Source organism: Neoarius graeffei, chromosome 11 (genome assembly GCF_027579695.1).
Source record: "Neoarius graeffei isolate fNeoGra1 chromosome 11, fNeoGra1.pri, whole genome shotgun sequence".
Classification (NCBI taxonomy): domain Eukaryota; kingdom Metazoa; phylum Chordata; class Actinopteri; order Siluriformes; family Ariidae; genus Neoarius; species Neoarius graeffei.
In genome coordinates this window covers 40,346,393-40,359,676 of record NC_083579.1, presented here as the reverse complement: position 1 = coordinate 40,359,676, position 13,284 = coordinate 40,346,393, and the positions used below count along the sequence as shown (strand labels likewise).

Below are 13,284 nucleotides of genomic sequence, written 5' to 3'. Positions count from 1 at the left end.
AGTAGAACAGATTTGTTTACGATGACGTCACAACCACATGACTGTGAGTGCTTGGGTAGAAGTGTAACAAACTCGATGCGAGTTGTCAACAAATCCTATAACTTGGTTCATGAAACGCGCTTACAAAATATTTTCACTGTGAATATTTATTGTGTAATGGTGCAAAGTGAGAGAGAGAGAGAGAGAGAGAGAGAGAGAGAGAGAATAGCCCTTAGGGCAGAGTCTTTAGTCCAAACACTGCGGAAGCAGTATAACCAAAACCGCGCACCACCCGTGCGCTTTCCAAAAACAAAAACAATCCCGCCAGCAAAAATAGGGGGGAAAAAAAAGGAGCGATCTCACCTCTTCAGATGTTGGTTTAAGTCCGACAATACATTCCTCAAAAAGGGCGTAGAAGAACAAAGTAATCCATCAATGTGTAGCATTCAATTTATTCCGGACCATTAAAGAATTCTGGAGGATCTCAGAATGTTGGCGTACCGGCTTCCATCTACCCCTGTTCATTCCTCTTTCTGCGTCTCCATTCAAAAAACGAGCACGTGATTTAAAGGGACTATATCCATAGGATAGGGAGTGAGAAGGTGTGTGCGTGTGACAGTGACAGGGTGAGTGACAGGGAAGAAGCTCATGCTCGCCCTGAATTTCTCTTAAAGTGAAGGCAGAAGAACGTTCAGCGCCTGGCCAGGCTTTCTATGTATTAATTTACATAGACGTTTTAATATGAAATATAAATAAGTGTCTTAGACAATAGATACTATTTTACGCTACTGATTAATAATCAAAACTTTATGTGGCTGATGCTACAGAAGAAGGGGTTTATGCGCATGCGTCTACTTCTATTGTTCTAGTGTCTCCGATGGGACTGTGTTACAGCGCACGTAGAGGTGTGGCATGTGTATTGCATCGTTTTCAGCAAGCGTTGCGTTGCCATATGTACCTGATATTTTACTGATCCGTTGCCCATGTGGACGCGATATTTTTTTTTTTTAAAAATCTCGTTGCCGTTGTCGTGCGGATGTAGCCCTAGTCGTATCTGCAGAGAACATCTCTGCTCAATGTGAATAATGTACTCATATTCAGTTACATCCCACATACACGCATGTACACATACAACATTGAGGGGACACTCATTCACATATTGCATTCCCTCGAGCCTTACGCACACCTTAACCATTACCACTAAATGCCTCACCCCAACCCAAAACTAAGTCTTAACCCTAAAACAGCCCTTTAAAGAAATGAGGACCAGCAAAAATATCCTCCCTTCTCAAACATGCCCTAACTCTGTTGGTAAAAAATGCATTCTGGTCCTCAGTATGTAGTAAGTACACACACAGGATTTACCGGGATGAACAAGAACAGCATTTTCTTTACTATGACTATTATTACTACCCCACCCTTATTTGCTCATTCCCCCAGCCACATTAATCAGCGTGTGTTCCGACTTAAAACACACAGGCAAAGAACACAGTGAAAAGGAACTGGTCATGAAGGTTTTCATGGTGATTACTGGTCTATTTACAAGATTATTAAACAGATTACCTGCTTTGTTTAATCACACAGAAAAGTCATTTGGCCTCAATCCTTTCATCTATTCTGATTAAGGAGTACACAATAACTTTTTTTTTTTTAAATCTGATGCTGGGCGGCACGGTGGTGTAGTGGTTAGCGCTGTCGCCTCACAGCAAGAAGGTCCGGGTTCGAGCCCCGTGGCCGGCGAGGGCCTTTCTGTGCGGAGTTTGCATGTTCTCCCCGTGTCTGCGTGGGTTTCCTCCGGGTGCTCCGGTTTCCCCCACAGTCCAAAGACATGCAGGTTAGGTTAACTGGTGACTCTAAATTGAGCGTAGGTGTGAATGTGAGTGTGAATGGTTGTCTGTGTCTATGTGTCAGCCCTGTGATGACCTGGCGACTTGTCCAGGGTGTACCCCGCCTTTCGCCCGTAGTCAGCTGGGATAGGCTCCAGCTTGCCTGCGACCCTGTAGAACAGGATAAAGCGGCTAGAGATAATGAGATGAGACGAGAAATCTGATGCTGCCATCCCTGGGATTAAAAACCGATTACTCAGCTGTGTGTAAACAGAGTTAATATTTCCTACTTTCGTTTTTATTAACTAACTTGGCACAAGTGAGACAAAGCACAAGACGCGTGACGTGTGTGTTAGTTACCTGGTGGTCTTCGTGCTTGAGCAGACTGGACAGGGACTCCACACATGTCTCAAGGGACGAGTCTTGTGGCTCCATCTTACTGCAGAGTCGAGACACTACCGCCATGGCGGAGTGCAGCGTGTCCTTGTGCACCAGGTGACCACTGTCCCTAATGAAACTCAGAACACAATTCAGCCCTCCAGCCTCAAACACAGCACCAGACTCTCGTGTGCAGATCAGCTCAAGCACCTATGAAGATAAGGTATAAAGGCATGTCTAAACTTCACATCATTTAAATGACAATTCAACAATTCCTTGTGCCTTTCATGGAGGCATCAGTCAGAATCTACTGTCAAGTGCTATACGACATTTCAGAGCTTCCAGAATTAATCTGATTTAGGCTGCATAATCTTTTCCAGGCTACATTCCTCCATATGCACTCATTTTTCATGCAAGTAAAGTGAAAGGCAGCAGTTAGTTAATTAATATACAGACTTGGAGCAGTTAAGAGCACAAAACAGAAAAAGTTATTTATTTTTGCCAAGATAACAGTATGCACCTTTACACACTGCTCTGCTAGATCTCTGCTAGTCCTGTTGTTGAGCTCGACCACCACCAGTCTGTTACAGAGGGCCTTGATGGCTCCGTCCACTCCAACTATCCTGCGTGTGCACTCAGCCGACACATCCAGGTAATAGGTGATGGCCCTAGCCGTCACTTCCAGAACATTGTCAGGGGCACTTTCATCCAGGAAGATCTTACAAAGGGCTGGAAGAAATGTCCTTGGAGGGCACCTGGACACACAATGTAAACAGGAATGAAGAACACACAGAGATGTGCAAAGGCAAACGGGCATTCAATTTACTGCCAATTATTGCAATTTTTTTGTGATCATTCACAGAACATTCCAGTAACATAAATGAGAAAAAGGTTTTCAATTAACCATCACAAAATAATGAAGATTTTTAGACAGCATGCTACAATAATCTTAAGAATTGGATTAGCCAGCTGCTCAAGTTATGCACTTGAAAGAACCTCAGAGTAACAACACGTGAGCATCATCTACTTTAGAGAGAAAGAAAATCCTCTGTTTCACAGCTAACTGTAAGTGAGATCTGCGATTTGTCCTTACGTCTCAAAGCAGCGGTCCACGTTATCTGACATGAGCAGTAGCATGCAGAGCTGCTCAAGGGCGATGAGCTGCATGTCGCGCTCATCGCCCTGCCCCATCTGCAGCCATTCCAGCAGTGTGTCCGGGTCCACATCGGCCATGACACCCAGTCACAGCGGTCAGATGAGAGAAAAGAGTATGAGAAGTCACTGGTCCTCTTTCAGGTTCATGAAGTCTTCACCTTGAAGGAAATCGACAAAGTCTAGATTAATAAAGCAAAGAGAGTGAGAGATTGGCATCAGAGTTAAAAAGAAGCAGTGGACACTAAAGTTCTTGTGGTTGCTCAAATCTGCATTTGATTGTCCGACGGGACAAGTTGAATTATTCCCAACTCTCCTGCTCCCAGAAGTTCCGGGAGTCTCCCGCCTAACGGCTCCCTGACACCCACAAATTAAATACAATATCCCAGAATCCAGAGCGAGCGAGCATCCTGATTGGTCTACTTAACAAGACCGCGCAATCAGCGTTCTGTGTGGGCGGGCTTTACGTCTTCCTTCCCGGACCGAGAGTCCATCAGTTCAGTGTATCCAGGAGTGCCCCCCCAAAACCCAAAATAATAAACCCACTTCACCTCAGACTACATGAAAAGCGTCCCCTTGCCTAACAGGGGTAAAAATAATAACGGTGTTGTGCGCTGTACTGTTTGTAACAATGACTTCAGCGTTGCTCATGGCGGAGTAAACAATTGTAAAAGACATGTTGAGGCAAGTTTAACAGTGTCATTTGTTCATGTGCAGATTATACAAGCTGGCTCGCTGCTAAGGCTACATAAGGCCAAACTCCTTGAAAACTTGCAGTAGAATATAAAAGGAGTTAAATAATAGTAACCAGTCATTTACATAAATAGTATAAGTAGTCTACATATTTTATTGTCACATTTTCTACATATAGACCGATCTAACTTGGTTTACAGATGAGAGAAAATTACTGAGAGAGTATTACATATAACCGCCCCAGACAATATAGTAATGATACATTACGCTTTTACGTCTTTTAGGGATTGTTAAAAATCACCATTTTTATGGTAATTATTCCAGAGTTACATCAATAAAGTTCCAACAAAACCAGTTCAATCCCCTCGGTGATCCGGCCGTGTTATTTGTTTATGAAATTCCAAGGAAGCCAAGTGCAGCAGGTGTGTATGTAAAAATAACCACGTCGTAATATCCAATTATAGATCATTAGAATCTGAATTCATCAAAATGGCAATCAAATACCATAATAAAATAAATATCTGTGGTGAATCTTCACTTCATTCAGACCCTTTACTGCATTTTTCTTTTGCACGGCACACATTAACACATTATTGTAAAATATTTGGTGGGAATTTTACGGCAGTGCCAAACTCACTTACGGTTTGTTTTCATTCACAACGTCATTCCGTCACCCTCATGTCCAACTTCTTTTCTTTTGGTTTCATTTCTTTAAATTAATTTATACTTCATGTTTTACTGGATTAATATTTTGGGGATGGGGTGGGTTGAGTTTGCTCCAATTGTTTGTTCTGTATAGATTTGTATTGTTTGTACAATCTAGAATTAGAAGATAAGACTTTGATTTAAAAAAAAGTTTTACTAGATTAATCAAGATTTCACTTTATTTCCTCGAGAAGCTTTGGATTTGGGTGAGTTTAACACTTAAAACTGCAGGTAATGGGTTATAACACCACACACACCACAGTAGTGTACTGGATAGTTTCTGTTTATTGTTACAGTTAAAGTTTGAGTTTTATTGAAAAATTAACGAGTGCTCTGCCAGCAAAATATCCTCCGCTGGCAACTAGGCCATAACTCTGGTAAAATGTGACTGAATTGAACAAAATTGCAATACGCGTATTACCGACATATAACAAAGAATCCTGTCAAGTTTCGTGAAATTCCTCCAAAAATTGTGAGAGGAGTTGATTTCAGAAGGTGAGCACCCTTCCTGGGATGGATGGACAGGACATCACCACGACATAATCCCCCTTCGGGCCTTTCGGCCAGCGGGGGATAATAAAAATTGTGAGGGAAGTTGATTTCAGAAAGCAAGCACACCTTGATGAAATTGACAAAGTGTGTGTTAATAATCGAGGGCATAACTCTGGTAAAATTTGCCCAAATTAAACGAAATAGCAGTAGGTGTATAACTGTCATATAACAAAGCCTTTTCCCAAGTTTGGTGAAATTCCTCCACAAATTGTGAGAGGAGTGGATTTCAGAAGAACGGACACCCGCATGAAATTGTCAAAGTACAAGTTATTTAATCAAGGCTCAATACTCTGGGAACATTTTCACAAACGAAATTAAATCGCAACCTGCGTATTACCGTCATATAATAAGGCCTTTTACCAAGCTTCGAGAAATTCGTCCAAAAATTGAGACAGGAGTTGTCAGAATGTAAGCACACCTTCATGAAATTCTGAAAGTACAAGCTTGTTAATCAAAGGGCCACAACTCTGGTAAAATGCAACCGAACTGAACAAAATTACAATATATGCATACTACCAACATATAGACCCCTTCGGAGTAAACGTCATTCATACATAAGAGGAAATTGCGTGCGCAGCCTGGACCCAAAAAAGACTCAGCGACGGTAGAGACGAGAAGAAATATTTGGAAGAAATGCCTAGTTGTTGTGTTGTCGGGTGTCAGAATCGTAGCAGTGATGGGGTTAAAACGTACAGAATTCCAGCAGGATCTCACCCATTCCAAAAAAAAAAAAAAAAATCGCCGACGTCTATGGCTACAAGCCAGGGGTGGGCAATTATTTTTTCCATGGGGCCACATGAGAAACAGAAAATTTTGTGGAGGGCCAGACCAAAAGGCTGAACTAAATTCTGCATAATATTAATTGTATTTCTTTATATAAAGCAGTAAATAACATTGTTTTTACAAGCTGCTGAGACTGGTAAGAGTCTGGAAAAAACGAGGTTGCCTTACAAAAAATGTCATTTATTCAATCAAATTTCCCAAAACAATGGTTAACAAAATGTGAACGTTTGTACCTTTTTTTTTCAGTCACATTCACCCCAAAACACAATAAAGACATCACAATATTGCCTTTCTACTCCAAATATCAAGCAAGATACAGTCCATGTTTTGTTGAAAGCCCTGCATTTGGCATCTACCTTTCTTCTTTTTGCGGACATTTTGGGGGCTAAAATCTTCTTGTGATCTGCTCCCGACAACGTCGATTCGGTGTAGGTATCAGATCTACAGATCGGCTCGGGCTCCGGTGCCTGCTGGTGACGTCACACTATGTGATTGGCTGGACCGTTTGAAGGATGACGTCCAAGTTTGTGGTTGGTCTGGACAAATTACGGAAGTAGTTACCGCGGGATTAGGTTTCGTGGGATTTCATGTCATGTTCATGTCATGCGCATTGCGTTTTTGTTGAACACAACTTCAAAATAAAAGCAATGCACATTCAGTCCATGCATGAGGTAAAATTAGAAAATACATTTATTTTGTAATTTCTAATTAACATTACGTGGGCCGGTCAGAATGAACCAAAGGGCCGGATGCGGCCCGCGGGCCGTAAAATGCCCAGGTCTGCTACAAGCCATCAAACGTGTAGACTGGGATGAAAGCACTATGCGCGGGTTTGCAGCGCCCACTTCATCACAGGTAAGATCAGGCTATTTATTAAATCTTTCTTTTTTATTCTTTCTAGTCTTTGTTTATTGATGTAGCAAAATACTTTGGTAACGTTTGTCTGATTAGCTGGGTCATAGTTACACAATGTAATGAATATTGTTAGCATGTTAACTTAGCTTTGCATGCAATTTTGTTTGTAGGAGAGGTCTCGCTTGACTCAAGCAGTCCAGATTTTGTGCCATCATAACATAATCATATGCGTCTAAAGACTTGTAGGCACGAAGGTTTTCGTGGGTGTACACTGAAGTCTTGTCAATAAGGTACGAGTATATATCTGGCCATTGTATACCAGGGAACTTACTAACATTGTCCGTCCACTCTTTAATTAAATGCGGATCCGGCAGGCGATGTCCACTTGTTAGAGTTAACTTATTTATGTAGCGTTCTCGATCTTGCAACGACAATTGTTTTGCATAATCTGACAACTCATAATGCCGGTCTATGGGCAGCGCCATTGTTTCTGAGTCCAGGCTGCGCGCGCATCCTGGCAACGGTCGGTTTGTTTACAAACATGCGAAGGGGTCTACAACAAGGCCTTTTGCCAAGTTTCATGAAATTCCTTCAAAAACTGTGAGAGGAGTTGATTTCAGAAGGAAAACACACTCGTGAAATTGTCAAATTATAATTGTTAATCAAGGGCTGTAACTCTGGTAAAATGTGACTGAACTAAACGAAATGACAATATGCATATTACCGACATATAACAAAGAATCCTGCCAAGTTTTGTGAAATTTCAGAATGCAAGCACCTTAACAGGATGGATGTCACCTTCGGGCCTTTCAGCCAGCAGGGATTAAAAACCATAAAAGCATAATGATTATCATAACTATACCTGCTTTTTTATAAACTCTGTTATTTTCCTTTCATTGAACTCGTAAATACATAGTAACAAAAAGGTTATGTCAGGACAAGTGAAAAATCTTGCTGTTTGTCCGACTGGATTAAAAAGTTGATGTCGAGCCTTGAGCAGTGGTGCGCTAAATTATGAATCTCTTTGAAACTATGACTTGTAAGAAAGATTCAACAGAAAATGCCACAGGATCTATTACACATTACTTGATAAGCGCTTGAACAGTGGCCTACCATACCCTGGTTAACAAAGTGCTCAAGCAGTGCCTGAGGATTGCACTTTAAGAGCATGCCAAACCTCACTGTTCAAGTCTAGGAGATTAAAAACAGTTCTGAGGTACCACCATTTGCTTAAACAAGTTACACCTAGTCAAATTTTAGACAATTTTTCTCGTTTGTTTCATGTACAAAAAAAAATATTTAAAAATCTGGCACGGAAGAGCCTAGGACTATCAGACGTGAAAAGGTAACCCTTGTGCAGAAACATTTTACATCCTCAAAATCCAAAACCTGAGGAAAAAATATAATCTTTGTACACTAGATGAGATTTCATTTACAACATATTTTGCTCCGTAGTACCTATGGTCATTAAACACACCATCTGCATTTCTTTGCTGGTTTTTCACCAACAATGAAAAACCATCTAAACCAGCAGCAGGTCTGAATCCATCAACCTCAACATAAGATGACTGTAGCCAGATGAGGAATTGACCCCAATACGACAAGTTGGTTTTGTCCCCACTTTTCTTTAGTCGTCAAACAAATTCCCTTAAAACATATAAAAGATTAAAATTTATACGACAGTTAGTTACGCTCCATTTATTTGACTGGTCAAGGAGTGCTGATATTTCACTTAACGGTGCTGGGATGTTTCACTGTGCGCATCATTCCACCCGTCTGTGTCCTGCATGTAAAACTCCACTTCCTAATCCGAAACGGTTACTATGGTAGTGTTAGCGACATCATCAGCAGACATGGCAAATGATACTTTTCAGGAGTATAAATGTCTGACTTAAAATATGAAAGCTTGTCAGATGAAGATGAAAAGGAAGAAGGGACACCAATTTTACAGGAGGTGCCTTTAACCGGAGCGTATAACTCAACGTGTGCTAACTAGCCAGGTAGTCAACATGTTATAAAGTGAGTGTGGCTTCTTCGGGATCTATTTCCGCTCACGGAGCCAAATTAAACAGAACAATTAGGCCATACTGTGCCCAAAATGCCACTTTCTCAATATTGATTTCTTGCTTAAGAACTACCCAAGCCTAATCCTACGCTTAAGAACCGCTGTAAAAAAGCAATATCACAAAGCACAGGCATGACGATATTTGGTAAAACAGAACTCCCTCTCATGTGATGCTGCTTAAGTACACTGCCATTATAGAAAAACAGATTTTTTTTTCCATTAAAGAAAGAAAAAAACCCCACAAACTATGCAATGACTTCATTACACCAACACGTACTCCCAAGATCAATAGTCATCTGTTTTCAGAGTGTTTTTAAAGCTTCATTTCCAGAAATAGCTCCGTTTACTCATCATATCATACATCAACCCAAACTTCAAACGTATAAAAACTTTACTGCATACAAATAAACAAACAAAAACACATTTCTTAACGGGTTTAAAGTTCTTGTTTCTTGCTAAACCTGTTGTGTGAGAATGTTTGTGCCTGTATGAGTATTCTTGCTACTGGCCTCAGCTTTTGCATTCGCAAATACATTTGCTTCACTGGGATCCCTTTAAGAAAGACAACCAGTCTAGTTTAAAGGTTGCTTTAGAAGAAATAAATAAATACATACAGGGTGTTTAAAAAAAAAAAGTGATATAATTTCACAAGCTAATAACTTTGCCAATTCTCATTCAGTTGACCTCAAATTTTAACAACATGCGTGGAAACAGATCAAATTTTTATGTTTAATTTTTTAAAAATCTTTTTAGGTTTCGAAATGCCATTCACTGGAAAAGAAAAGGCATTTTGTCGAACAAAACTGCGCAGCGTGCATTTATAACAGAATTCTCTAAAAATGCACCAACTACAATGCAGATTTGGACATGGCACAAAAAGTTCAAAGACGGCAAAAGGATCTGGACGACCACCAGCATCAGAAGAAACGGTCGAGCGGGTTCACGAAAAACTCTTGCAAAGCCCCAAGTAGTCCATAAGAAGAGCAAGCCTGGAGACCCAGACTCCTCCAATGACGGTTTGGCGCGTCCTGAGGAAACGTTTGTGAATGGACTACCGACTTGACGTGTGCTGTCTCAGGCGACGCGCATACTGAAAATCTGTGCAGTTGTTCATGGACTCCACATGCCTTTGAATTTCTCATTCAAATTTTGAGGAATAAATCTTATACTGTGCAACAATTAAGCCTGCTCAGTTTCATTTGCCTAGACTACGTAGTTTCTGGGATATTTACACCTTAAATAATATCAAATTTTTTTGAAACACCCTGTTGTAAAAAAGCAACATCACAAAGCACAGGCATGATGATATTTGGTAAAACAGAACTCCCTCTCCCTATATTATTTACCAGCTTAAGGTCGGTCCGTATCGTGAAATACCGTAACCAAGGTCTTGAAAATACTGACCGAGGCCTCTGGGCCGAGGTCAGTATTTTCAAGGCCGAGATCACGGTATTTCACGATACGGACGGTATTTCATGATACGGACGGATCTTAAGCTGGTAAATTATTTATTTATTTATTTATTTATTTATTTTTATTTTTTAACCAAATTCTAACAGAAAACGAGAGCGCCCAAAAGGGAAACCATATTTAGAACAAACCTGCTACAAGCTTGTTTTTGGCTTTCTTCTGAAATGTTTTCTTTTATTTTGTCATCGTCAGGGTAGTAAAACTCGCTCTCGTTGTGAACACTGTCGTTATCGCTATCCATGCTGCAAAATTAATGCTATTATACTGAGAAATGCGAAAATAAACGCTGACAAAAAATTGCTACCATGTTTGTTGGTGTGAACGAGCGAGTCTCCAAAGGTCCGTAACCGGGGTCCGGATCGTAGGATTCTGGACCGCTTGCGAGCCAATCAGAGCGCACGATTTGATGGAAACCGACCAAAAAAAAAAAAAAAAGATATTTATTTCACAAAATATAACCTCAGCAACTACCAAACAAATAACAAATTAAGTCCAAGATGTGCTCACAGCAGAGTTTAAGTGGAGGAGAGCAGGACGACCACCAGAAGTTCAACAACAACAACCTTAACTTGCATCACTAATAAAAATTCACCAAATGAATGATGTGTACAGAGCAAATCGCACACAAAATAACACCGAGATGGAGTGTTTTGGATTTGACTGCTGAGAATAGATTAATTCACATTTAATATCTCTGGGATGAGTCACAAACTCGAATTGATTGCACTTGATGTCATCATGCTGAATGTTAACCAAGACAAGAGTTTATCCAGAGTGTTGATTACATCACATCCCCTAACACTACACCACCGGCTTGTGTTTAACCCTGTACCAGACTCCTGCTTCAACCAACAGGACACACAGTCTGGCTCTCAGTCTACCAGACAGACAATCACCCAGTCAGCAGGCAGTAAAAACTCACCACCACATCACTGGGCTTAGTCCAGTTTAGAGCTTGCTCTCTGCTGGTGATAATGTTAGTTGAGCAGAAAGTGGGCCAACTGTAGCTAAGTTACACAGTCAATACTTAACAACCCAGACCAAACAACAACTGTCACTCGATACATGCAGAATTTCCGACACTAACTAATCCCGTGCTCAGATTAACCAAACAAATATAATTACCTGGTTAAACAAACAGTCACTCGACGCCGAATGAACCTCAGCCGGTTCAGGTTAGCCACAAGAGCACATCTCTCTATTTATTTATTTATTTACACTTGTCATATAATATAATAATAATAAATAATATAATATATTAACCCAACAGTCTCTGAGCGACTCGACCTGCTGCTTCTAAAGTTATAGACAGTTTTATTTTAATAAAGCGTCCCAACTACAACAAAGATGCTAGCTTGCTAAACCCGGCTAACTTCCCTAAGCTAGCTGATAGAGCAGGAGGATTAGGGTCAACTTTCACCCTCCTGAGAAAATAAAGCATTCCCATGAGCCGAGTTCAGAAAACCTTCAACAAGGCGACTCGGTAAAGGCTAAAACAGTCACACTGCCGGTTATGACAAGTGTCATAACGATCTACAATAAGTTTGTGTATCAAGAGTGAAGCTAATTAAACGCGGCCTACTGTTTACTGCGGAATCCACGGGTGTAAAGTTCTGCGCGAGCCCGAGGCCTGGCCGCTCGAGTCCCGGCGCTCGCACAGGAAACCCGGCCGGCTTTTTACCTCAGCGACGGGAAAACAAACTCACCGTTTCTTCAGTGGACGCCGAGAAACCAGGACGACTTTTAGATCAGACAGTAAACACAACAGTCGGGGAAAACAAAAAAATAAACACGTTAACGCTTCTTCATCCCCTTTCTTTCATATATACACAAAGCTAAAGGTCAGAGAGCTGAGCGGGGACGCAGCCGGAGCGAAATGGAGCCGCGGAGGGGAAACAGCGCGAGGCTCCGCATCACGAGGCACAGCACAGCACTTCTACAACTCGCCACTGGGGGCGCTAACGAGCACAGCGGCCACTGACTGGAACAAACAAACAAACAAATTTCCCCACTCGTGTGAGATATACAGAGGATATTACACGGTGGCACGAAAATAGGAAGTTTATCTTTGAGTGGTGAATATATTAAAATATTGTTTGAAAAGATTTTCAACACAGGGCGGCACGGTGGTGTAGTGGTTAGCGCTGTCGCCTCACAGCAAGAAGGTCCTGGGTTCGAGCCCCGTGGCCGGCGAGGGCCTTTCTGTGTGGAGTTTGCATGTTCTCCCCGTGTCCGCGTGGGTTTCCTCCGGGTGCTCCGGTTTCCCCCACAGTCCAAAGACATGCAGGTTAGGTTAACTGGTGACTCTAAATTGAGCGTAGGTGTGAATGTGAGTGTGAATGGTTGTCTGTGTCTATGTGTCAGCCCTGTGATGACCTGGCGACTTGTCCAGGGTGTACCCCGCCTTTCGCCCGTAGTCAGCTGGGATAGGCTCCAGCTTGCCTGCGACCCTGTAGAACAGGATAAAGCGGCTTGAGATAATGAGATGAGATGAAGATTTTCAACACGAGAAGATAAACTTCACATCATCATATGCACCATCATAGGGCAGCACGGTCGCCTCACAGCAAGAAGGTCCTGGGTTCGAGCCCCGGGGCCGGCGAGGGCCTTTCTGTGCGGAGTTTGCATGTTCTCCCCGTGTCCGCGTGGGTTTCCTCCGGGTGCTCCGGTTTCCCCCACAGTCCAAAGACATGCAGGTTAGGTTAACTGGTGACTCTAAATTGAGCGTAGGTGTGAATGTGAGTGTGAATGGTTGTCTGTGTCTATGTGTCAGCCCTGTGATGACCTGGCGACTTGTCCAGGGTGTACCCCGCCTTTCGCCCGTAG

General features: G+C 41.9%; 1 protein-coding gene across 6 annotated transcripts in view; it reads right to left on the bottom strand.

Annotated features, from left to right (window-relative positions):
• The window catches only part of hectd1 (HECT domain containing 1), an 87,051-nt gene extending 74,672 nt beyond the window's left edge, over positions 1-12,379 (bottom strand). For all 6 annotated transcript variants that reach the window (XM_060933907.1, XM_060933910.1, XM_060933908.1 and 3 more), the window contains exons 1-4: positions 12,165-12,379; positions 3,277-3,496; positions 2,704-2,938; positions 2,166-2,393 (exon numbers count right to left, since the gene is read on the bottom strand). In XM_060933907.1, the coding sequence (XP_060789890.1) occupies positions 2,166-2,393; positions 2,704-2,938; positions 3,277-3,416 (603 nt within the window). In that variant the 5' untranslated portion in view covers positions 3,417-3,496; positions 12,165-12,379. The remainder of the gene's footprint in view (positions 1-2,165; positions 2,394-2,703; positions 2,939-3,276; positions 3,497-12,164) is intronic.
• Between the last annotated feature and the right edge of the window lie 905 nt (positions 12,380-13,284).